The following is a 27,010-nucleotide window of genomic DNA, read 5'->3' on the forward strand; positions in this document are numbered from 1 at the left end:
GTAACAATTTAATTTTATATATATATATATATATATATATATATATATATATATATATATAAATAATATGAAATGTAATAAAATATAGTTACTGTGTATTGAGGGTAGAAAGGCTGTTGGGGGTATTTAATAGCGAATTGACCAATTGTAAGAATCTAAATATTGAGGAGACATTGTGATGCGCTTTATTGAGGAGGACGGAGTGTAGTAGGGGGCAGTAAAGCAGGATAATGGGTACGAACCCCAAAGAAGAAAAAGAAGCAGAAGAAGAAGAAGCAGCCAATCAGGTTGATGTTGCCAGTCGGATGATGTCGCGGGAACAGCCAAGACCCTCAAAACAACCAACCGAGAAGGTTGTGTGTCAACAAACGACCTGTTGAAAGAGCTGCTTTAGCCTAGTTATGTGAGTTGTGTTGACACAACACTGATACACTCTGCACGGTAACGTTAGCTTCTGTTCTAAATAGTTAACGTTGCCAGGGTTACATAAGGAGAATGTTTTAATTGGCTTACGTTGTCAGGGTTACATAAGAAGACGCAGCTAGCTAACGTTACTATTAGCTGCAACTACCGGCTTTCCTCCAAAACATCGGAGGTAAGACAATACTACGAGGTCCATGCTGCTAATGTACATACTTTGTGCTCTCTTAAGCGACTATAAAGCATTTACAATAAAAACGTAATTCCAGAGTGTTTTCCTTTAATAACGACTGCACTGGGAAAATAATTAGCTAACTTCAAATTGTACCATAGGTTAGCATTGTAACTTAACGTCTGTTAACGTCACTGTTCTTATTTTGAACGTAGGTTAGCGGCGCGGAGTTCAGGTCCGTCCTTGAGATGTGTCCACAGCTAAAGTGGAATCCAAATTGAATTGATTGGACATAGTTTAGAAAACCACACACCTCACACCTGTGGATGCAGAGCCCCGTTGGTCACACTGTGAAACTTACATGAGACCCAAGGAACTTTGCTGAAACATAGCGTTAGCTAGATCAGGACAGGACTAGGAGTAGACTATAAACAATTTGTAAACGTGTGTGTAAAAGTGTTCCACTTGGAATCTTTATGGAGTGACTGTATTTTGACTTACCATATCATAAAGTCTGCAGGTGTAGTAAATAGAGTTAATTGTGGCCGTATTGCATCCAGGTGAATCAGTTCCTTGGCTCCAATAATTGTGATTCAAAGAGGAGCCAAGCTTACAATCCCACGCTTTATGCTGTATTTGTGTCACAGTTCATAATTTAACTATTTCTGGTTGTGATTGTGCCACAGTAAACTGTATTGTACAGATATAATTGTGCAACCAAAAACAAAAAATTGGGAGGTGGTTGAATAACTACTGAAAGTATTGCAGTTACACAAGCAAAACTTGCTTCAACTCAAATTACCAAGTGTGGTGAGATTCAGTGTGCCTATGAACTTGCTGAAAGTTTTACAAACCTTCCTTTTCCTGAAGACCAGCTCATCACATCACAGATACAACTGTGGTTTAATGAGGCCTTGTTTGGGGTGGTCATGTGATTTATGGCCCAATGAAGTGAGGCATCAAAACACACATGGAGTTTGCTTAGTCCAGTGCTTCCAACTTTATCTGCAGGGCCTCCCTTTTTGGCCTATAGTTTGCCCTCCTTTCTATTGTATAGAACTTGGCTTAATACTTGGCTTAGTACTCAAGCACACCATGCACCCCCCATGCAATGGCTCCACGTCCCCACCCACCAATTTGAGAACCACTGGCTTAGTCAGTTGTGAAGGAGTTGACATGGCTTGATGATGAAAGGTCCTAACCTTAACAACTAAGAAATCTATTCACTGAAGAAGACAATGAGATACTGTTGAAATATCCTAAGAAGTTAGTAGGTAATAGGGGTGGGAATCTTAAGGCATTCTACGGTTCATTTCGATTTTAATTCAGAGACCCATAATGTTGATTCAAAAATAATGCATTGATGCATACACCAAGCTAAGCTGCTTAGCTGGTAAATTGTAAAATGCAAAATGAAGCAGGTGCTACTCATATGGTTCTTGTCTGTTCTGCGATTTTCATACAACAACATATGAGCCTAAACAACCTTGCAACAACGTGCATTTAGGCCGTTTGTAGTCTGGTAGATGCAAATAGAGAATTATTTGCATTCTAACATGTCTGATTGGCAGATTTTATTCAATCAAATATTAAAATTGATTATTAACTTTTCCACATCAATTCAGAATCATTTTAAAGTGAATGACAGTGCATTGAAAATATGATTCTTTTTTCCACCCCTAGTAGGTAGGCCTTTGTTGTTGTTTTTTTTGTCAGACTATTTTAAACTTTATGTTGAACTGTATTTTCAAATGTTGTTTTTATATTTACATATAGTGTGTTATATCTCAGTATTTTGTTTTGGTGCCCTAAATGAAATGACCCTATGGTACTTGTAACATATTGAACCATCCCATTTAGGCATTTTAATGTTTTCAAGATATACTACTCACATCAGGTGTCATTTCTTTCTCCAAATTGTTGTTGTCCTTACGTCAGCTGTCTGGATACCTATTGTCTTATGAAGTGAAGCGCATCACAATGTCTCACAGACTGACCCAGGAGGATCAGGATAAACAGTTTGAGCTGTTCTTAAAGGAGGTAAGAACATCAAATTGGCACTGCATGAATTGAACAGTATGAAATGTGTCATTCATTTGTGAGGGTAAATATGCTTCATGAACAACTTCAGAAAGATAATGTAGCCTAGAGTGTGTGTCTCTGAAAGTATGTGCTTCCATCTGACCAGTCCACACCAACTACAACGCTTTTACAAATTTAAAAACTGACTGGATGTTAATTTATTGTTATTTAAAAGTATGGAAATCCCAAAAGGAGAATAAGTAGCTGACTTTTACTTAATGTCAGTCTTTGATAGCTGAGATTCCATATCAAAGCAATAGCAAAGCAAAACTATCTTGCTGATATGATTATGGCTGGCCAAAAGCCACAGTTATGATTAATCTTTTCAAAGGACAGAAGAGTATTAACATCAGAGGAGACAAAAGTTTAAAACACAATCTTAAGCTAAAAGATTCTCTCTGACTCAAACCTGATTCCCTGTCAGTCTATTTCAGATGACTCGGTGGACTTGGGGGGCTCTGACAAACAGCCCCTTGCTAAAGGCAGTCAAAAATCAGCACAGAAACCAACAGTATCATGGTGGCAAGATGACAATGAACTCAGCAGCAGGGGAACAGGGGAAGGTAATAATGAGGAAAAGACTCCTCATGGCCACACTGGACATGTTAACCTTCAACATTTTTTGGAATGACGGTGTAAAGTCAGTGGCTGCATCAATTCAATTCAATTTTATTTGTATAGCGCCAAATCACAATACAAATCATCTCAAGGCACTTTACAAAAACTAAAACTAAAAACCCAACAATTCCCTTATGAGCAAGCACTTGGCGACAGTGGAGAGGAAAAACTCCCTTTAATGGAAGAAAAAACCTCCAGCAGAACCGGGCTCAGTTTGGGCTGCCATCTGCCTCGACCGGTTGGGGTGAGTGGATAGAGCAGAGAGAAAAGAACAGCAACAATAAACAACAAATAGACACTGCAGGTTGGTGGGACCAGTAACTGCACATCAGCGATATATAGCTCCAGGACCAGGGACACCTGCAGAAGGTACAGAGAGAACAGAGAGAGAGGGAGAGAGCACAAACTAGGGGAGAGAGAGAGCACAAGGTTAGTGACATTCAATGGTGGAATATACATGAGGTGGGAGGAGAGGAAGGGGGGGGGGGTTAGGGTAGGGGACCCAGGCTGGGAGCTGGTTCCACAGGAGAGGAGCTTGATAACTAAAGGCTCTGCCTCCCAGTCTGCTTTTGGAAACTCTGGGAACCACAAGTAGACCTGCACTCTGAGAGCGAAGTGCTCTATTGGGATAATATGGTACTATGAGGTCTTTAAGGTATGACGGAGCTTGATCATGAAGGGATTTGTATGTGAGAAGAATGATTTTAAATTCTATTCTATATTTTACATGGAGCCAATGAAGAGAAGCTAATATAGGAGAAATATGATCTTTCTTGCTAGTTCCTGTCAGGACTCTGGCTGCGGCATTCTGGATTAATTGGAGGCTTTTTATGGAGATATTGGGACATCCAGATAGTAATGAGTTTAAGTAATCTAGCCTTGAGGTAACAAATGCATGGAGTAGTTTTTCTGCATCATTTTGAGACAGGATGTTCCTAATTGTGGAAATGTTGCGCAGGTGAAAGAATGCAGTTCTAGAGATTTGTTTTATGTGTGAGTTAAAGGACATGTCCTGGTCAAAAATAACTCCAAGGTTTTTTACAGTAGTGCTGGAGGCCAGGGTTATGCCATCTAGCGTAGCTATAATTTTAGAAAAGTTATTTCTGAGATTTTTTGGCCCAAATATAATGACTTCTGTTTTCTCTGAGTTTAAAAGTAAAAAGTTACTGGTCATCCAGGCCTTTATGTCAGTTAGACAGGCTTGAAGTCTGGTTAACTGGTTTGTGTTAACAGGTTTAATAGATAGATATAACTGAGTGTCATCTGCATAGCAGTGGTAATTAATAGAGTTCTTCCTAATGACATATCCTAAAGGAAGCATGTACAGGGTGAACAGAATCGGTCCTAGCACAGAGCCTTGTGGAACTCCATAACTAACTTTTGTTCGTGTGGAAGGTTCATCATGGACATGAACAAACTGGAATCTGTCCGATAAATAGGATTGGAACCATTTTAACGTCCAGTCCACGATACCAGTCACATGCTCTAGTCTCTGTAATAAGATGTTGTGGTCAATGGTGTCGAATGCAGCACTAAGGTCTAGGAGGACAAGTGTAGAAACAAGTCCATTATCTGAGGCTAAGAGAAGATCGTTGGTAACTTTTAACAGTGCTGTTTCTGTACTATGATGAGCTCTAAATCCTGATTGAAAATCTTCAAATAGTTCATTCCTGTTCAAGTGGTCTGATAGCTGCTTAGCAACAGTTTTTTCTAGGATTTTAGAAATAAATGGTAGGTTGAATATTGGTCTATAATTAGCCAAGACTCCTGGATCAAGACTAGGCTTTTTGAGTAAAGGTTTGATTACTGCAGTCTTAAAGGCCTGTGGTACGTAGCCTGATACTAGAGATAAATTTACCAAGTTCATTAATGGCAGGGTGTCTTTAAGCAGTCTAGTCAGGATGGGGGTCTAAGTGACACGTTGATGATTTCGATGAAGCAACTACTGATGTAAATTCAGAGAGATCTATGGGAGAGAAGCAGACAGAAAGTCAGGGAATTCAGTTGAAAACTCTGAGTAAGGGACAGGTGGACGGTACACAATGACAAGTAGAACTGGTTTTTGTGTTTTCCAGTTTGGATGCGAGAGACTAAGAGTGAGGCTCTCAAATGAGTTATAACTGTTCTGAGGATGAAAGTTTAATAATAAGTTTGAGTGGAAGATTGCAGCTACTCCTCCACCTCGACCTGTGCTTCGAGGAACATGATAATTTTTATGACTGAGGGGGGTTGATTCATTCAGACTGACATATTCATCCTGCTGTAACCAGGTTTCAGTAAGATAAAGTAGGTCAATTTGGTGATCAGTTATCAAACCATTTACTAACAGAGATTTAGATGAAAGAGACCTGATACTTATTAATCCACATTTGACAGTTCTGTTTTTCTGTTCAATAAGAGGAGTGGTCTTAATTTTTATTAAGTTTTTATGAATAACTCCTCTTCTGTTAACTTCTGATTTATTTGATTTATATGTTCGAGGGGCAGACACAGTCTCTATGTGGTTTGAGGGCGGCGGCGGCTCTAAGGAAACTGCAGAGAGGCGTTTTAGACTGAGTCTCTGCATCCCGGTCCCTACCCTGGATTGTCAGGCTTTAGGTCGGCTAATAAACTCGGCCAAATTTCTAGAGATGAGAGCTGCACCATTCAAAGTGGGATGAATGCCGTCTCTCGCTACCAGACCGGGTTTTCCCCAGAAAGTGGCCCAATTGTCTATGAAGCCCACATCGTTTGCTGGACACCACCTAGACAGCCAGCGACAGAACGACCACATGCCCATCTGAAATAAGTGCCTTTGGATCAGTTTACATGAATGATTTTTACAGGTGTGATTTTTTTTTTCCTGTGCTCTTGTCAGTGGTGTACAGGGCCTGAAGAAGGATTTCACTACATTTAAATCAGAGAACACACAAATGCCTACCGCACTTCTTGTTGTTGAGTCAAAACGCTACACCACACCAACTCTTCAGATTTCTTTCAGGGAGGACACTACACCCAGTTTGTGGATTAGAGGGGTTACAAGAGTTGACCCTTTGATCATAACAACCCTCACTTCTGCTCTCTTCCATTGTTCACCTAATAAACTTCTTCAGGCCATGTGTGATGTGGAACCAGCCCAGAAGTGTGGGTCTAATGACTCTCTCCCCATTCACATAGTCCACATAACAAATCTATACAGGCCATGGCTGGAGTGAAACCATCCTGCAGGATAAATTTGAGATCTCTAACCAACTTCCCCTTTGACTGAAGAAGCTCCCCAGATGAGTGGTGAAACTTTTTGACTTAACAACCAGAAGTCCAGTTGCCATGACGCATGTTTTGCACATGAACTAAACTGTGGATGATCTGTTAGTATATGATTACCAGACCCTACTTAACATTCATTTTTCAGTCAAAAAATTTCTTTGGACCATAGACAAGGAAAGCTGCCCCCACCACTGCTATCAGCTGTTCCATCACATCATTGTAATGGCATCGACCCTTCATCCCTCCTTGCAATAAACAGCAAAGAATACACTGTTGGAGAGGAGGAGTACTTAGGAAATTGAAGCTCACCTGTGGCTAAGTTAGGCAAATGTTCCTATGCATTTGTATAATGAAGAAGGACAGCTCCTTCCTGCAATGATCTATGGAGTGCTGTCATCAGTGGCTCTGCCCGGTGGTGAATGTCACTGAGTCATTGTTTTCATGTCGTTGGTCCCTGAGGATTCACAGGCAGAACAGTGATCTGAGTAATATATGGCAGTTCAATCATGCTTTTCAACAGCCAGAAAATCTGTGCCTCGTTTGGTTTACCCTACTTGAAAACAAAACCTTTATTTTAAACAACTTTTTTATTTCACAGGATCTGTATCTCCCCCTGTTGACTGACACCTGAGTATAGGAACGTGATGATAGCACGTTTTCTGAGATTCTTCTACCAAATTTTTTTGGTCTTTAATTCACCATCAGTTTCATGAGTTGTTTTATACAGGAGAATAATAATGGTTTAGAAATGTTTTTTTTTCTCTTTCACTTTTATTTATTTTCTCTCATAACACTATCCCATCTACCTGCCTAACTGGATATTAACTTTCTTTCCATTAACAGTTTTTTTTAACTATTTATTTACAGGGTTGTGAAAATCTAGCCCTTTTTAAATGTTTATCTTTCATTGTCTTTCTTGCATACTGTGACTTTATGTCCACTGAACAGTGAAACATGTGTTCTTTTCATAGTTCTTCCAACAGTCTCTTAATTTGAAAACTGTCTTTTTTTTTTGTTTTACCTGCAGAGACGACTAAAAGCAGATTTATCAAAGCCAAAAAGTCCCAGCCTGAGACTGAGGGTGAGAGTAAGTTGAGAAAAAGTCCCGTATTGAGAGTTCTTTTACTCTTCACCACATGCAGCTAAAATGATTTGTTTGAAATCAGCAGTCATCCACAGTAATGTTTCCATGTTGTTTCTGTAAAGATCATGATCAATGTGTTCCAGTCAGACCCTTGTTCAGTTCACACCTGCTTGCTGACCTACACGGTTAATTCAGTCAAACTTATTGATTTGATCACGTTTACATTTTTTTTTTGTTTCTGATCTAATTCAGGACAATGACTATGAATTTGTGATTTGTTCTCACTTTTTAAATGCTACTTGTTAACCAGCAGTCACTCCTAAGGTAATGAAAGCACCATTATGGTTTTGTTATAGTGACATTGTCTGACAAAATCATTGCAAGTACAAGAAAGTGACAAGAGTGAGATTACCACTAATACCACAGCTGTTATCTCTCTACCATTATCTACAGTAATCATGCCATAACTATAGGAAGTTGCAACAGTAATTTTGTATCATAGCTATTGTTTATAGTCCTAGGGTGGATAATTCAAAGGTGATTTTAATCCAATCTTGCGTTTTAAGTTATCTCTGCAGTAATAACGTTGCAGTTGTTTCTTTATACCACAAATGGTGTAGGAAGTTATATCTGCTGCTTCTGTCTTCATTTTTACACTGCTAGCCATAGAGGTGGCAGCAGAAACCTGTTGTTTGAAATGAAATTAAAAATGATACTGATTATTGTTTTTTTTTCTTCTCCGTGTTTTCAAATGGGCAATCCCATATTGTAAAAGCACATTTGATTGCAGGAAATGTTAATGAATGATGGCTACCATATGACTTGTGTAGTTCAGAGATGTCACATTCAAATTACACAGAATTTACCTGGACTGTGTGCCTATTAAGTTTGTTCTTTTTTCTCCTTGCTGTCTGAAGTTGTCAGTGTGGAACCCTTTTATAAGCCAGTCCCCAAACCTCGATGTAAAGCTCTGGATAAAATGAAACAGTTGAAAGACACTCACAGATATAGAGTTTCAGAGGTTTCCCAGACTGTGGAAAGACACAGAACTCTAACAGGTGACTCCGGCTCTGACACCCTGAGCAGTTTTACTCATGAAAACCTTCAGTGTGCGTCAGGAGAGAGCAACCCACACCCAGATGATACTCCGCCAGCCAGCACTTATAGTCATTCCCAGGGGGACAGTGAGGATGGTAACTTAAACTCCCAGCCCCGCTTGGTAGTGTCATTTTAATCCCTTAGCATTAGTTATAGACATCAGTGACTAGTAGTCACTAGTCATCACTTTCTGAATCATGCTTACATAGAAACACCCTGAAAAAAAGCAAAGGCATCAGATGTAATTCAGTGGACATTTTTTATCAATCTTAACATAAAAGAGGACATATAAGGTAATTGTGACATTTTCACCATTTAGTATTTTTTTATTCAGTTGGAAAGGAAACAAAGTCAAAGAACATAGATATTAACTGATGGACCAGTTACAGAATCAGTTGTGGATGCATTTTTGTGTTCACAGTCAATCACTGTGTGTTATATTTATCTTTATGTAGAACCTGTATTAGTAGTGCCAATGTAAAGAATCAAACACTGGTAATTTTAATAAATAGACTGTATTTATAGTTTGTAGAATTGTAGATTTGTTAAATCAGCTGCTATAGTATGACCTACATGTCTTGTATTAACTAGCACATGCTTTGTTTATGGTTTTCTTTTTTTTTAATGTATGCGTTTCAATGACATTTTCAGGACTGCTGGGATCTGGGAAGTCTTTAAGGAACTCTCAGACTATTCGAGAGGAGGATGAGAATCCAGGAGTGAATAGATTAAACAAAGAAGGTCTAGAAGGCAGAGGAAACACAGAGTCAGAAGGTCAGTCAGATTCATATCGTCATTTTCAAACATATACATACAGGGAATTAGAATTTTGTTCCTTGTGAACCTCAGAAATGGTATATGGCAGTAATACTTGGATGTAAACAAGATCCAGTTGTACCCGTATGTTTCTGTTACAGAAAACATACTGCTCGTAAAACCCTATTTAAATTTTCAAATCCTGCATTCATTCATGGCTTCAAGTGTTACTGGCCAGGCTTGATTTCTTATTCCAGCAAGTTAACCTGTCTATCTGGATGGCTATGTCTTGAATGTTCCTATATTTGAGTGAAGACAAAGATGTAATTACAGTTGAAAACAAGTGCAACAAAATCATTTTGATGTGTGTACAACGGACTTCACCTTCATAATTATGATCTTGCTAGGCAACAAAGAGACAAGGAACAGAAAAAGGTTAGGAGAAATAACAGTAAAAAATTGAGTGAGGGGACTATTTGCTGTTCTTTTGTAAAGGATAGCTATGCTGATTTACAGTGAAAAATACTTAGTAGATGCTGCTTCTCAGGATTTAAAATCATTATGTTTACAAATTTTTAAGTCTTTAAGCATTAGAAAACTAATCTTACTGTGCATACTTTTTGTGTTTGCTGGATCTGTAATTATTGGCAGTACAAACTGCTACTGAAAGTGGAACTATTTGTACTGAAGGAATTGCACCAGCTTTCAGTCTCACATGGTTCTGGCTTCGACATCCCATCGCAAACTCCATAATATGGTTAGGAATGTACCATAATCTTCCTGTCTAAAATGATGACAAACTGCGCAAATGGACCCAATTATGAAAGACACTTCATTCCTCTTCCCATTAAGGAAACTGGAATTTATGGGTAGAGTTGTGCAAAACAACAATTCACCTGAAAAATTATGTAATAAAAGAAAAGCAAGCAACACAAAGAAACTCCGGCTCACTAAATTTGAAGTGCTTAGACTTATTACCACCCACTACAATACAATGTGCTTACTCCTTTTAGTGATGTAATTAAATGCATTGTGAAAAAAGTGGTTTTTATGTCCTCAAAATACCTAATACCTAATTATCAGAATGACTACCATTTATTCTCATGAAACCTCATCAAAACTGCATTTACTTTTCAAAAAATGTCCCCCAGTTTAATGATTCATATCCTATTTGATTCTGTAATGTTGCACAGTAGAGTTATCCTGCTTCATCTATATTTTCAGTTTTTCTGTTCATCAGTAGTGATGCACTCATTACATGTATGTGATGGTTCCAGCTGTGAACGTAATCAGTATGGGCTTGGACACTCTGGAGGAGGAAGAAGAGAAAGCCAGGTTTTTTGCCCAATTTGAAGCAGAAGCCTCATCGACTATAGATTATTCTAAGCTGAACCAAGAGCTAGACCTATCTACTTCTACCACTGTTACCAGTCTCAGGTATGGAAATTTCCTTGGTGTGATGTTACAGTGACTAAAAGACTGAAACAGATACATTTAGGTCAACCAGGTGACAGTAAAATACACAGAATTTGTTTGGTGCCACCAAAACATTTCCCTTAACCCACAGTTGTTTCTTTTTTTGGTCATATTTCATACTTAACCCTTTGTGGATTAACCTATCTGAGGGTTAACCTATCTTTTTTGGTCATATTTCATACTTAAGAGAGCATTGTTCATTTAGAAGGCCATATTGGTTTCTGAACTCTTCCATAGCTTTTCATTCTATTCAAGTTACTTTTATTATGCCAATTCAATGTTCACTTTTAAAATTTGATTAGCAGAGCTGTGAATGGCTTTATGCACAAATCAGGCATCATGCAAGACTGTTGTCGTACTCTTAGCCCTCCTACTTTTGAGACTTGTGATTTGAGAATCACAATTGCTCATTCTCACTCACATTCATTAGGACTGTACCTTTATCTGGGTTTTTCAAACTATTCTGAAATATCAATGTAGGCTGCATATTGAACTTATTAGTCAAATGGATAGGTCAAGGCTGTTCCCAAGTAGTAGTACAGTTCATCTGCCAGCTGTTAACCTATGTTTCCTTTTGTACAGTAATACAAAAAAGACTGATTCAACTAAGAAAATTAGGCGTTGACTCTGAGATGCTTCAATTACTGAATTGGATAATATTTACAATTAAAATGTATTCAGATTACTGTAATTGATACCTTTTTATGATTCTGTAACTTAAGACAAGAATTAAAGTCACAAGTTTAACATAATTAATACTTCACACTAACCACTGGACACTAAACACAAATCCAGCAAGCTCCCATTACAGAGGATCTTCAACCTGAGTCTACATTTGGGTAGGGTCCCAGCTCTGTGGAAAACATTGTATTGTTCCAATACCTAAAGTAAAGTGTCCATCTGAACTAAATGACTGCAGGCTGGTGGCTCTCAGATCCCATATTATGAAGGTCCTGGAGAGGATAATTCTGCACCTACTGAGACTCAAGGTTAAACCTGCAAGTAATGTGAGGATTATGTTCTTTGGTTTTTCAAGTGCATTGAGTATCATCCAACCAGTTATCCTCAGAGACAAGCTCAAAGGGATGGGGGTGGACCCCTCCTTTGTTTCCCAGACATCTTAGCTAATGGCAGATAACAATGGACTACTGACTACTCTTTACTACTGACTTACTAATTAACTACAAGACTACCTGAATTCCTCATTGGGCATGAATAAAGTTTATCTTATATTATTATCTTATCTTTGTAAAAAGTTCAGTCCCTGAAACCTAACTTTAATATTATAGGGATGGCTATTTTCTCTCCAGGAAAACTGAGAAAGCAGTGGAGCTGAGTGAGGATGATCACAGTCAGGTCAGAGTCACAGAGACCTTAAGAACATATCCAGGTAAGAGAAACAAACCCATGAAAAACCTCTTATTTTTTTATCACTCTGTGTGTCTCAGTGTCTTAACTAGGTATTTTCCTGTTTGCATTTACAGGCTCTCCACAATACAGTGATGATTTTGAGAATGAGGAGAATGGGAAAGAGCCATTGAAAGAGGTTTGAAGTTAGAATATAGAGTATGATGAATACACTCAGAAAGTCCTTTTAAGTGACTAATCCAAATGGTAGAACCAAAGTTCTTTCTTGATCTTGGGAACACTGTGGTGACAAAATAACCTAAGTTCCACATACTAGAGAAGTTCAATCACATGATCATAGATGGTCATAAAAATTGTGGGAGATCATGAAGCTCGTTCTCCTCAAATCTGGTTGGTCACACAACAACCAGAACTGCTCAGCCCCTCCTGAACTTGACAGTTTAATAGTCCAGTTTGTTCAAAATCAGCATATTCCAGTCATTCACTACAGCTGGTAAAAACAGCTACACATCGTAGGTGTCCATTTATCTTTGGACTCCAATATGCTGATACTGGCTGGATTGATTCAGCTTTATCTTTGTTCATTTTGAAACATCACAAGCTGACATACTTCAGTGTGTGACATGGTTTAGTAATTCATGCTTTCACATTCATCTTTTTTGTAGAAGTCTAAGATGTCTCCAATTCTTGCTAAAGGTAAGAAATTGATGATTGGGAAGAATAACATCTTTTTGTCATATAGAATATGTAATGGATTTTCATGGCTGTTACATCATTTGAAAACATAAGACAAGCTACACAGTAGTAGCAGTTCAAAGTGTGACCCTACCGCGCTAAGTTGCCACTTTTACCGTGGCTGGTTTTCATTTGGACCATGGCTCTATACACTATAATGTCTGTAGGTGGTGCTCAGCTTACACTCTTATATACAGCACCCTGTGCATTCACAGACCATACTGTAGCCCATATTATAATGAATGTGTAGTTGCAAAATAGCAGTAAAGAAAAAGCCCTGTGCTCAGGGTTTGCTGTGAAAGATGGTTATTGTGGGTAGATCTTGTGTTACTTTACTTTAATATTTTTGAAAAGTTTCATTTGACATCATGACAACAATCAGCAAACCCTCTTTCCTAAAACATCCCTGTGCATCTAAACTGAAAATGTAGATACAGATATTTTGGCAACTTGGCAGTAAATATGTACACAGCAAAATCACCAGTGCTAAATCAACAGTATAATGTGTTTAGGCCTATATCTCAACAGTGAAAACATATAAACATGTGTTAGGGGAGAGAACATTTACAAATTATCATGAATGAGTACTTAAAATTTTTGAAGTGTGTAAAAAAAAATTTTCCATGTGAGAGCCTAATATAGATAGATAGATAGATACTTTATTCATCCACAGTTCTCAGAGGGTCCAACCCCCTGCCTAGCACAGAACTGGCCTTTTTCACCAGTTTGTCCAGGTGCCTACAGTCTCTGTCCGTAATGCCACTCCCTCAACAGACAGCAGCATAGAACAGTGTACTTGCCATGACAGTGTGGTAGAACATGCACAGCATGTCACTGCAGACACTGTACGAACCGAACCGGCTCAAGAAGAGGGGCTCTGCCCTTTTCTGTACACTGCATCCACATTGGCAGACCACTCTGGTTTTTCATCCAGTACCACCCCCAGGTACTTGAAGATCTGTACAGTCTCTATCTCCTGTCCATCAATGCAGACTGACTGGCATGGTGCTTTTGATCTCCTGAAATTCACCACCAGCTCCTTAATCTTGGTGGTGTTCAGGAGAAAATTGTTATTCTTGTTCCAGTCAGTGAAGGCCTCCACTAGGTCCCTGTAATCCCCCTCCCATCCACCACGAACACATGCCTCAACAGCTGTATCATCAGAATACTTCTGAATGTGGCAAGTCCGATGTGTAGACCGTAAACAGAAAAGGAGCAACACAGTCCCCCTGTGGAGCCCCAGTGCTGCATTCCAGTGTCCCAGAAACACATCCCCCCAGCCTGACATACTGCATTCTGGATGTCAAATAGTCCATAATCCATGACATCAGGGAGGGGGCCATCCCCATATATAGAAGCTTGTCTCTCAGTATGGGAGGGCGTATAGTATTGAAAGCACTGGAGAAGTCGAAGAACATAATCCTCACATATGAACCAGGCACATCCAGATAGGCATATGCTCGGTGCAGCATGTAAAACACTGCATCTTCCACTCCAATGTGTTCCTGATAGGCAAACTAAAGGGGATCAAGATCTTCCTCTACCTGCATCCTCATGCGACAGACAAGGAGCCGCTACAAGGTCTTCATGATATGGGATGTTAAAGCCACCGGTCCATAGTCATTTAGCTCCACCAGCCGCCCTGTTTTGGGCACCGGTATTAGATAGTAAATCTAGATAGTAGATTTAAGACAAGAGGTCTTCCACAGCACCGGGACTTTTTCCAGCCGAAGACTCGTATTAAAGAGCCTCTGAAGAGGAACAGCTAGTTGTCCTGCACAGTCCTTCAGAAAGCCCTGGACATACTCCATCTGGTCCAGCTGCCTTCCCTGGCCAAAGTCTCCTGAGCTCAGCTCCAACCTCTTCTATTGTTAGAGACAGAAGGAGTTGTTCAGATTGTAACATAGGGATGGTGGAGGTAGAGGGAGCAACCATACAGGTGGAGATAATAATAATATATAAATTATAATGATGGAGGTAGCAGCTATAGAGTTAATAGTGGAGGGAGCAGCCGTGGAGGTAATGGAGATTCATAGATTTTGGCCAGTCTTTCCTTCGTGTTGAAAATATTCTCTTTCTTGGGCTTTGACAGTGCTACACTTTGTACCTTCACCATCCTTCCGGACTAAAAATCGAAACATCTGTACACAGCATTTAAACAATAATGTACAACACTTCTACAATCACTTTAAAGGACAAGGCCATTATTTTGTGTGTTTTATCATTTTCATCAAAACCCATACAAAAACTAAAACCAATGATGAGCTTGGTGTACTCCTGCAATATCTGTGAATCCAGAGCCAAATTTAGCTTTTCATCAGAAAATAACTGAGCTTACATTTGAATAATACCAATAAAGACCTTACAACCAACATTGTGTGACTAAAACCAACATGAGTAGGATTAAATCTAGGCGGGACAAGTAAAGGAGCAGGGTCTCTGATCGTACTCTGTGTGCCTGTGATCAGGATGTTAGAGGTAGCCTCTTTCCTGACTAAATGTTAAGGCAAAATGAGTGTGCGTGTGTGTTTAAACTTATGTCTCAGAAATTCAAAATAAAGGTTTACTGTATAAATAAACATTTTTAGTATATAGGAAGTTAAGCACTTCTTTAAAATGATTATCCTAATTCAACATTTGTCTCAGTTTCTTTGTATGATTCTTTGGATGACACTGGAGGAGAAGAAAGTAGGAAGGACAAACTAGGATTGCTTGAAAAAGGTAAGATATTGCAAGTAAAAGTATTTACAGTGGGGTTTTTTTTGTTTTTTTTCCTTATCTTTGTTAATGTAAAGGGTGCATAGGGCATAAGTAATAGATAAAGAGTATTGGGCATATTTATTTTTCATTTTTGACACTTCTCCACCAGGTGGCATCCTAGGCTTGTGCATAAGAATTCCTGTGCCCCTCCAAGTATTCCGGCTTCCTCCCACAGTCCAAAAACATGCCTTTTAGGTTTATTAGTGACTATGGGTGGAATTGGTTTTCTGTTTGCTCTTTGATTGACTGAAAAACAGTCACTTACAAAGAATCATTAATCTGAGCTTCTTCCTTTTAACATACATGTCCAAAGAAGACTTTTTTAATTTTGCATTGTTTTTTATTGAATGCAGTAAATTTGTTTTTTGTACAGACATGTCATATGTGCAGAGTGGGGGTTCAGAAATGGAGGCTCTTCATGAGGCCTATAAGCAGATCCATGTTGCAGAGGATTTAGATGACCATAATCATCTTTATATACCTGTGGAAGAGAAAATTCACAGACCTGTGTCTCCATCCTCCCCTCCTCATCATGCCAGACAGTCTCTTCAGCCTGCTTCTACTAATGAGTCAGGTAAGGAGCTACAGAACTGGTGGAATGTTAGAGTCCCTTGTACAGTATGTTTGTCTGTACAATTCTACATTTTAAATGGTTCATTTATGTCATAAACCGTGGGTGGAAACCCCTAAAAGCACTGTGACAAAATGATTGGGGTAGGTTGAAGGTTCAGCCTACCAGCTTTTGTGTCATCCAAGGGTTCCACAGCATTATAGCCTATGTCAGTATAAGGAAGCAGTCTTTGAAAAGTGATACACTGTGTTGACATTTTTATGAATACCAGTCATGACAGGATGTATGTGGAATATTTTTTTTGTGTGTATTTAGAAATTCCCACTGCAGAAGAGCTGATGAGGCCTATCCGACTAGATAAGGACCATATCAGAGGGTTTACCCTGCAGCCTGTCAGGTGACGACTGAAAAACCATATAATGGGGCATACCGAGTTAATTAAAGGTCAAGTAAAAAAAGAAAATAGCAGGCGTATTGACACTTATTTGTATCATGACAAAGATGCTAAATAGTGAACCTCCATAATGAACTAATTTTAAGATACAAATTATACCAATTATTATATTATTATAATTCACTTTCTTAGATTTATAATGAAATTGTGATCTAAAAATAAGGGATGAAAGCATGCAGGTTATTAACAATATAATCTAAATGAATTTAACCTCACTTTGCTAAAAGTTGTTTATGCAATTAAAGTTGCTGTTTAAGAAAAGGGATAAAGATTTCCTTTTCAGAATCTCTCAAATAAGTAGATTTAAATGCAATGAGTTGTGCAATCATCACTTAATAAGTGGTTCTATTGACCTTAAAGAGAGCCTTTTCATTGAATCTGTGTTTTTGATCAGTAAGACACGATCTTTTTTTTATAAACAGACTTTTCTGTTTCATATTTGATCACTCATGAATATAGATGTTTAAAATGTGAAGCATAAATACATCAACAGTGTTTCTTTAAATTTCTAAAATGGTGAGCTATTTGTATCTAAAAATAAGTTCATGTATGGTTCACTCTAAAATACCATGATGTTATTATCCAACTGTCAATGAACTGCACTTTGGTAGGTTTGGGTTTAAGGATTTTTTTTGCTCTGACAACAGCACCTGATGAATTTTAAACCAGTTTCAATGAACCAAAAAAAAAAAAAAAAATCCAGATTCATGTCAAGGATAGATCTTCTCTGTCCGGTATTTGGTCGATAACCTCCGTAAACGCATAAAGTCGCTGCCGAAGTTGTCCTCTTGTGATCTGGATAACTTCAGCGACCCACCAAGCCGACAGCAAAGAATTCATGGTGTAATTTCAGTGAGAGTCCGTTGAAAACACAGATTAAAATTTGAAGTTTAATTACACACTTTTTTGCCGGTAGGATGATTAGCAGAGACCACAGTGAATTGGCTTCATTTGAGCGCCTAGTCTGACAAATTACTTGCTCTGCATTTCCTATTTACAGTGCTGTGGAGCTTGACCAAGGCAAGACATCTTGCACCTTTGGAAGACCTTTTCCAGATTTGACTATTACAGAGTCTCAACTGAAACAACCAGAAAAGGCTGACTCTGTTGCAGGGATAAAGGGATTAAAGAGACCAACACAAAAACCTCCCAACCATGATCTGACATGGAGCATCACAGAGGAAGTAGACAGGCTGATGCAGGATCACAACAACTCTTCCTACACGACTGGCAAAGTTAAGAAACAACTGGTGAGACAAGCTTCAACTCCATTTCAGCAATGAATGGATTTGTAGTTGTATTTAGAAATTACAGAATAGTTTTCACACCTTATTCAGAAACATCCCATTACAGATTAAAGTTACACTTTAAAAGCTGCCGCTAAACTGGAATTCTGGTTGAGAAAAATATCTTTGTGTGTAGGTTTTTGTAACATAGGTTACAGATTTTTTTCATAGAAATTACATTCTTACAATATATTGTCTTCAGTTCTTTAATTTGTTTGTGTATCTTGCCACAGGAGAACACTTTTCTAGTCTGACATGCAGTCCTTTTTAGACATAGCTTACACACCATTGCTGGCTGAATCTAGCTGTTAAAAAGTAGTAGCCCAGACATATTACTTTTACTTAAGTACAATGTGAATTATGGACATTTTTCCAGGCCACCCGTATCTCCTCCATTTCCCAACCCTCTGCATCTTCAGTGAGGAAAACCACTGTGGCTTCAGTGAGAGGAAGGAAAGTGCAGGGGAGAACAGCAATGACTTCCAGGTCAACAGGGATCAGTAGCTCTACTGCTGCTACAGCCAAAACCCAGTCTTCGATTTCCCGTTCCCTACCGCACTCAGTAAAAGGCAAACCCACACACAGCAATGAAAAAGATGACTACACAGGTAATTAGTGGTATTCACACAGTAAATATCAAGCAATTAAACTGTTCAAATAATGAAGACAAGGGTCGTTGTCTCTCTGATGATACTGTTGTAATTTATACCCTGAGGCAGATGCTACAAAAGATTTTTGTACTTTTGGGTTTTATTTTATCTTTTTAATATGGGCACATACTGTGGATTTGGTGTGTCATATTTGGAACCGTGTGTTTGATGTTAACGTACCTTTTATGTCTGTCTTATTAGCTGAGTCGGGTTTGAATGTGAGCAGTGAGCTGGTGGCATCTGTTCAGTCCTTGGTGGCTGTCCTCCAACAGCAGATAGACCCCAGCAGTTACCAGGGTAATACACATGCACAGGATGTCCGAGGCCCTCAACAAACCAGACCGACCTATCTTCCAAAGAACAGTGTAAGAAAATACTTTATCTCCAGCTGAATTTAGAAATGAAAACCCTTCCAAAAGTTCTTCAGTAGGAGAAGGAAAGCAGTCATCATTATGCATGTTAAGACAAATACAAGTTATCCAATACAGCTGTGGTTTGCTTCAACTAAATAGAATGTTGTTCTCCACCTTAAAGGTCAGTTTTGTCATAGAGAAGAAAAGTCAGCTCATTAATGCGTGTGCCTCTGCTGTTTTTGTTACTTAACTGGACTGGACATTATTCTGAGACTGCAGACAGCTATCTATCATGAGCTGCTGAACATAGTAGAAAGGGACAGACTGAACAAAGTGGCATCTCCATGCAATTAATTTCAAGTAGTAGCCCAGTTCATACAGTATGTTGTTAACAAACACAAAGCGAGAGTTCAACTGTGAAGATGTGTTATCCAGCCTGTCCCATTCTCAGATGAAACAGCAGTTGTTCTGGCAGTTAGCCATCTGGTGTCAGGGATCATACAGTATTGTGTCATACCAGAACAGTTGTTTGTAATACAGACAATATCATCTCTTTTATGCGCACATTTTAATAACTTGATATTCTGTATGTAAACTTTTTATGACTTGTGCAAAATGCATATTTGAATTAATCAAAATTATTCAATTTAGTGCCCAACCCTATTTGTCAGTGTTTGGAGATGGGATGTCACTGAGGGTTCATGTCAATGTTGTGCTAGTGAATCCTCCAGTTGCAGTGGCTGAGTAGATAGAACAGGAAGGGTAAAATGTGAAATTTGTGCTGATAAACAATGTATAATGATCTTCTTCTATGACACTTTAGCCATTACTAACTCTTTTATGTTAACTTTCATTCACTACATTTCATGATCCATCTAACTTCTATGTTGGTGTCTGACTTGCAGAGAGATGAGGACAGCTCTCTTATAGAAGAGCTGAGAGCCCAGCTGCTTCAGAAGGAGAGGGAGCTGCAGATGATGAAGGAAGGAGCAGAGGAGCTCCACTCACTCAGACAGCAGAACTACTTACTGCAAAGCAAGGTGCACACTCACTGCCCTTTCAAAACAAAACACTGATGGGACTATGGATGATTGACATTCAGGATGCCTAATTTTTACTTGTAAGGTTGTAAGGGTTAATATTCAGTTGTGACTGTAGTGCCACTCTCACAGCTCCCTCATTAGGCTCAAGACAATGTGTTGTGCAGTAACAGTAGTGTGGATGTCACTATGTACAGCTATGCAAAGTACATGACTGTCTTTCCATTCTTTTAAATAAATACTAGGCCGCATGGTATATCATTCATGATCATCATCATGATATGTTCCTCTGCAATAGTCACACCGCAGTGATGTGATGTCGAGTAGGCATGCTTTAGCCTGTAACATACTTCAAACATGTACACAGGCACACAGCAAGCCTATGAAAATAGTCAACTGAAGGGCATCTGATTAATCGGTTGGCCAGCGAATCCCGACAGTTTTTAACATAATCAACTGGCCGAAGGCTGAGCATATTAAGGCCTATAACAGACGGATCCATCCACAAGCAGCAGATTGTCTTTGTGGAACATGTGTGAAAATGCCCCTTGTGACAGTACCCTTCAGATTCTGTGGTTTAAGTTTGCTATTTGGTTGACAGCACAAGGAGGGGCAGAGCAGGATGTAGTCAGCAGAAAGACCACTGGGCATAAGGCCCTGTCTAAATGTTACATTCTGCTTAGGAGATGCACACCCCTAAAAGTCAAATCCTAAAACTGACCAACTTTTAGACAGAAAATGTGAAAAGACAGTGAAGGAAAATTAACCCAAAATATCAGCCAAAAAAATAAATAAATGGCATCACATATCAGCCATCAGGTGCCCTGATTTCTAAAAATCAATATTGCCATCGGCCAAAGAAAAACGCGTATCAGTCTGCCTCTACCTATCCCCGACCCGAAGGCGCAGGGAAACAACCCTTTCATTCTGGGGGGAAAACTCTAACACGTGGCGGCTGAGCTGGGGAGCTATGAGCAAACCCACACCAGTTCGCCGCCTCTCACCGCGAGCAACTCCTTGAGTGGAAGAGAGTCCAGCCCCTCTCAAGGAGCTGGGTTCCAGAGCCCAGGCAGTGCGTGGAGGTGAGCCCGACTATCTCTAGTCGGTAGTGCTCGACCTCCCGCACAAGCTCAGGCTCCTTCCCCCCCAGTGAAGTGACATTCCATGTCCCTAGAACCAGTTTCAGCATCCAGGGATCAGGTCGCCAAGGTCCCCATCCTCGACCACTGCCCAGTCCGCTAGGCACCAGACTTGTTTTTATTTAATTTTAATTTAGAATATTTTGTATATTACAATAGTTTAACTAAATTACACTTAAATTAAACCCAATATATGTTAGTCGACTAAAGCTACAGTGGATTTAGTCTACTAAAACTAAAACAAAGCAGATGACTACTAAAACTAAAATTGCATTTTAGTCAAAAGACTAAAACTAAATTAAAATCTTTTTAAAAAATGTTCTTCTTCTTCACAATATATTGCAGAAAAAAAAAACACTGCAATGTTTTCATAAATTCTTAAGGTTGAGAAAGAAGAAAAAGGATACAACCAAGGTAGTAGTTAAAATGCTGACAGTATAGTGGCAATATTGGTTGCAGACCCATGTATTAGTTACAATTACAATTTACATTGTAAATAGTGACATTTAATCACAAGACACTGAGCCCGGTTCTGCTGGAGGTTTTTTTCTTCCGTTAAAGGGAGTTTTTTCCTCTCCACTGTCGCCAAGTGCTTGCTCATAAGGGAATTGTTGGGTTTTTAGTTTTAGTTTTTGTAAAGTGCCTTGAGATGATTTGTATTGTGATTTGGCGCTATACAAATAAAATTGAATAAAATTGAATTGAATTGAATTGAATTGAAGACAGTGTGAGCCTAAAAGTGATGCAAGCCGAGCTGCCCTGACTAAGAAATAATCACTTGTACCTATTGTTAGCTCTGCTTGAAAGGTGTGCGTTACTCTGCTGTGCTGCTGTCTCTAGAAAAGACTAGGTGAACTTTGCTGTTTTAATGCTTTAGATAAATGAATTATTCAGTTACTGTCCAAACCCTGTGGACATCAAACAAATCTCTGTAAGAAAAAATAGAAGAAAAAAAAAGTAACTCGTAATGCAGCTGTGACACTGCTGTAGGCTTAAAGTAGGCTTGGTCTGGCCTGTGTGATGGTAGTGCATGTAAATAAACTATGTTGTTTAAGGTTTGCAAATGGTCGGCATTGAAGGACTCCAGATGTAATAAAAGAGCTGAACATCCCAGTGGTGGATCAATTTATAGTGAATAAACTGTTTGATTAATTATTTATTTATTTATGCTTTTTAGCTGCGAAGTGCTGAAGAAGAAAGTCAAAAGACGAGATGGCCCGAGGCCACTGACTCTGCAGTAGAGGAAAAATTCCAACACATTGATAAAGAAATGAAAGAGCAGGAGACACTCATAAAAGGTTACCAGCAGGTTTGTTTCCCTGAGCTTTCTTACTGTGAGTTTCCTCACTCGTTCATTTTTGTCCTTAATTTGTATTTCTATTTGACATCATTTTATCACATTTGCTCTGAAAATCTACTGAATCTCCAAGCTCTAGCACTCGATTCTGTGTTTCTGTCCATTTTGTGTTTTAAAAGATGTACTTAGAATGCGAGTGATCAAATGTGTGACCAGAATTTGGTCTTACTGAGAATTTTTGACCTGGTTGGTCTGATTTACTATTCTGAGACTTAAAAAAAGGGGTTCAGACTGAAACATTACTGCAGTGGGGTCACTGCCAAGTACAATGGGAAGATGAAGTTATTGCATGGACACAAATTTATCTTGCCTCTATGCTGTGTCAAAAATCACTCCCAAATTTGTGAAAGGTATCATTTACATGAAGATATAAAAAATGTAGCATCTAGTAAATACACTATAATACGTTTGTGGTCTGTGAATAGCTTCCATTGTGCAGTATCACAGGTAGACATCATAACAAATCTGTATTAGGTTTTTAATCAAACTAAAGAATGATGGCACTACACTATTCATCTCAATTGCATAATGTATACTTTATCTTTCATTTTTTTTCTTTTAATGATAATATTTTTAAAATTAAATCACAGTTAAAAGTACTGTTTTTCATGTACAGGAGAATGAGAAGCTGTACTTGCAGATGAAGGCCCATCAGGCCAAGAGTAAAGCAAATGAGGAGGCCATGTTTAATGAAAACCAGAGGCTGCTGAATGAACTGGCTTTCACAAGGTGGGTTCAGTATTGGTGTGTGCATCAGAGGTGTGACCTATTTTTAAATAGATTATTGCTATTACATGTCCATTTACAGTTCATGTTGGCAACTTATGAAACCACACGATTTTATTGTTTTTTGTTTGTTTCTTTTTTTATGTAGGTCTTTTTTCTTTTTTAAATGTCAATTTCCATGTTTTTTTAAATTCTCAAATGCATTTTTTTTTATCTTGACCAGGGAGCAGCTGAATAAAACCCCCAGGCCTGTGGGTAATGTCCCTTTAATTGATCACACTCAACGCATTACAGATTTGTTAGCTCAAATAAACACATTTCAGGTAAGTATCACTGTCAATGAAATACAGATAAAGGTCTGTTTCAATTCCCTCACTGTTCATTAAAACTTCCCATGTGTCTGTGCGCAGAGAAATGAGGCTAAGCTATCTGAGGAGATTCACAGATTGAAGCAAGAAAAGCAGTGTCTGGAGGTAGACCTACAGCTAATGAAGAAAGAGAGAGACCTGGCTAAAGCCCAGGTCATCTCCACATCAGGTAAGACTGGATAGAGAACAGTGCTAGTGGTGGAATTTCAATACAGAGACCACTGAAAACCTAGAAATGTAAAGATTAGAGGCCGCTCCAAATTTTTACCAGCCCTTTACAATGCATGTTATCTTTGGATAATATGTATCTATTCTGAATATGTCAGGTGATAAGACTTTTGAGATGTGTGTATTGGAAGACAAGCACAGAGAGGAAGTTTCAGCCCTGAAAAAGAAGCTGCAGTGGTTTGCTGAGAACCAGGAGCTGCTGGACAGAGATGCCAGCAGACTGAAGGCTGCTACAGCAGAGATACATCAACTAAGAGAGCAGGTGAGTATCTGCTACCTTATATACTGCTGCCATTACAGGACAGCTCCATTTGGCAAAGTAGGAAGGAAGTCTTCCCTAGTTGAACAATCCATTTATGTAACACAAATGCCTTGAAATCTTTCACTTCACTAAGAAACACTGCATTTTAGTCCCCTAACCAAATACAGTATGTTGATTCCCTAAATCTGAATTACCCCTGGATAGAAATATTCATGACATCAATACATCTGCACTGCAGCAGTAACAGTATGGCCTGCACTACCCTCATTGTTCTAGCCTTACTATAGCATGCCTTTGTTCACTCCATCTCTTTTTCAAAGTCTAAATGTGAGTCAGGTAAGAGTTATGTACTAAGCTCTCCGTACTGCTTGGTGTGGATTTCTATTTTTAGGCTTTCACAGTGTACCCAGATCAGAAAGAGGGATGTTTTTTGGTCTATAAGAAAAAATTCCTAGATTTTCTCTGCTAAAGACTGCATTTCTGTTACAGTGAACACCATATGTGCAGTGTACTTGAACCAGAATGAACTAACAGCATAGTAAACTTATATAAGTGACTAAATCAGGTGGGTGTAGTGTTAAATTACACATTAAAAGTCTTTAATAATTGAATAAATTGTTCTTTACTGTAAGTTCATATGCTGATGCCACCAAGACAACCATCCTTTCACATTCAAAAGTTTTCTGAGCACTACCTGACAATAGAAACACTGCCACATTGTACGTTTTAGTTACATTGTTGTTGTTTAGAGAACAATTTAGTGTTGCGTACTGTGTTGCAAATAACATTTTACCTTAATTTCAGGTTGACAAACTGAAAATGGAAGTGAGCAAAAGAAGCAGCAGCAGTCAGCTGAGAAAGGCCAAAGACAAATCCGCAGACACAAAGAGAATGCAGGACCTTGAGCGACAGGTATCTCACACAAACAAGCAAGCTAACTAATCAAATGTGTCACCCCCAACTCGCTTTCACCACTTTCTGCCTCTTCACCCTTCACTTTCTGCCTTCACTAGGTGAAGGAGCTGGAGCACATATTAAGACATAGAAACCCAAACTCCCTGCCTGCTCTGATCTATGCTGCAGCTAGTGCTGGTGATCAGAGGGATGTGGTTGCTGCTACATCTCCGCCCAGCCGGATCACTGCTCTGCTGGAGCGCAGGATTCAGCGCTTGGAGGCAGAGCTGGAGAACCACGATGAGGAGGCCAAACACAGTCTCAGGGCCATGGAACAACAGTTCCACAGGATCAAGGTGCAACTGAAGTCAATACAGCATTTGATCAGCTTATAATACTGACAATACTGATGTAACAACTGGTCAGCATTTATATAACCATTAAAAGTACATAGATAAAAATATATGCAGGTGTATATTATACGGTGGCTTCAGAAAGTATTCTGACTCATTCAGTCTGTCAAAATACACAAACATAGTTTCTCTTTTTTCTTTTCTACTGGTTTCTCTCTTTACTCTGTCTACAAGGCATATACCAACAAATAAACTTAAATCTGTCTTTATGGATTGGTAATTTCTGGGTGCTTCTTATCGTCCAAAGTAGTGCATCCTTATGAATAAAACAGTCACCTTAACAAATGATTTGGCACTGGGGAACTTATTGGTATACAGTCTTTTACAGTAAAGCATGGGTGTACCCCAGATTGTCTTGTGTGTAAATCTGTAATGAAAACCAGCCCTTTTCACTAATTTTAGAACTCATTTATGTCTGAATGTCCTTTTATTGAGCTGTTTTTAAGTCATGTCTGGCTAATATAAACAAAAACGTTCACAATATTAAGTGCCTTAACGTGAAATTCTAAAAGAGAATGACACTTCTTACAATGTGTGTTTTTTGTGCTTTGTGTAGCTCCGCTATGAGCAGCAGATCTCTGAGTTGGAGCAGCAGCTGCAACAGAAAGAGCAGCTTGATGTAACAAGCTCAGCAGCTGGGAACAACCCATGGATGACTCAGGTTCAGACTCTGCAGGAAGAGCTACAGCAGCTTAAGGAGACCCATCAGGAGAGAGAAAAGGGACTTTGTGACCAGATTGACTTTCTGCAGCAGCAGCTTAAACAAAAGGTCAGTACAGCAGTTACTAAGGTTTTTAAAACACAAAAACCATTTCTTTGCTTTGAACTTATGACATGCAATCACAAGCTTATCTCTCGTGATTTTGAAATTATAGACAGAAATGTTACTTCTTTTAAATCCAGTCTGCCTGTACAAATTGATGTAAACCCCTCTCCCTTCAGCCCCAGCCAAGCCCAGGCCGACACCAGCGTCAAGCTGAGGCAGCGTTTGGTGCTAGGATAGAGCGCTTGAACCAAGAACTCGCAACCAAGACACGAACCATCCAGGAGCTGAATCGCACTGTGGAGAGACTGCAGAAGGAGAGGAGGAGCATGCTGTCTGTCCCCAGCCCACGACCAGAAACCTGTTCTGCTGAGGCCAAACGACAACCAGACCTAACGATTAGAGGGGAAGAAATGTTTCCAGTTGCTCAGTATGAGAAGACCTACCAGCCCACTGTCTTTACAGGTGTGAACATAGACAGTTTGTCATGGTTTACTTTTTTCAAAATGATTAGATGAATGCTAATATATGCTGTGTGATATCCAAAAAGATGCATAACAACAATGGCTGAATGAAGCAGTTCTTGTTTCCACTCTCCTAAACCCACTGGAACTCTCCAGTTCTTGAGGCAAACCTAAACTAAATTTCAGATGATGTGTAATGTATTGAAATTGTGATCATTTCACGTCTC

At 39.1% G+C, this 27,010-nt stretch overlaps 1 protein-coding gene across 11 annotated transcripts in view; it reads left to right on the forward strand.

Annotated features, from left to right (window-relative positions):
- The first annotated feature begins 312 nt into the window (after positions 1-312).
- The window catches only part of cep162 (centrosomal protein 162), a 29,676-nt gene continuing 2,978 nt past the window's right edge, over positions 313-27,010 (forward strand). The window contains exons 1-26 of one of the 11 annotated variants that reach the window (XM_026293746.1): positions 313-403; positions 2,531-2,632; positions 3,099-3,237; positions 7,566-7,625; positions 8,540-8,815; positions 9,372-9,494; positions 10,754-10,913; positions 12,242-12,342; positions 12,437-12,498; positions 12,986-13,016; positions 15,702-15,776; positions 16,189-16,389; positions 16,702-16,783; positions 17,841-18,090; positions 18,503-18,734; positions 18,978-19,141; positions 20,035-20,169; positions 22,486-22,617; positions 23,282-23,394; positions 23,615-23,714; positions 23,802-23,928; positions 24,086-24,249; positions 25,054-25,161; positions 25,263-25,499; positions 26,113-26,325; positions 26,499-26,784. In XM_026293746.1, coding sequence (XP_026149531.1) covers positions 2,573-2,632; positions 3,099-3,237; positions 7,566-7,625; positions 8,540-8,815; positions 9,372-9,494; positions 10,754-10,913; positions 12,242-12,342; positions 12,437-12,498; positions 12,986-13,016; positions 15,702-15,776; positions 16,189-16,389; positions 16,702-16,783; positions 17,841-18,090; positions 18,503-18,734; positions 18,978-19,141; positions 20,035-20,169; positions 22,486-22,617; positions 23,282-23,394; positions 23,615-23,714; positions 23,802-23,928; positions 24,086-24,249; positions 25,054-25,161; positions 25,263-25,499; positions 26,113-26,325; positions 26,499-26,784 — 3,631 coding nt within the window. In that variant the 5' untranslated portion in view covers positions 313-403; positions 2,531-2,572. Of the gene's footprint in view, positions 596-2,530; positions 2,633-3,098; positions 3,238-7,565; positions 8,842-9,371; positions 9,495-10,753; positions 10,914-12,241; positions 12,343-12,436; positions 12,499-12,985; positions 13,017-15,701; positions 15,777-16,188; positions 16,390-16,701; positions 16,784-17,840; positions 18,091-18,502; positions 18,735-18,977; positions 19,142-20,034; positions 20,170-22,485; positions 22,618-23,281; positions 23,395-23,614; positions 23,715-23,801; positions 23,929-24,085; positions 24,250-25,053; positions 25,162-25,262; positions 25,500-26,112; positions 26,326-26,498; positions 26,785-27,010 lie in introns of those variants that run through there. The other 10 variants (XM_033325627.1, XM_026293745.1, XM_026293748.1 and 7 more) reach the window with 10 other exon arrangements.

The sequence above is a fragment of the Mastacembelus armatus genome, chromosome 16, assembly GCF_900324485.2.
Source record: "Mastacembelus armatus chromosome 16, fMasArm1.2, whole genome shotgun sequence".
Lineage (NCBI taxonomy): Eukaryota > Metazoa > Chordata > Actinopteri > Synbranchiformes > Mastacembelidae > Mastacembelus > Mastacembelus armatus.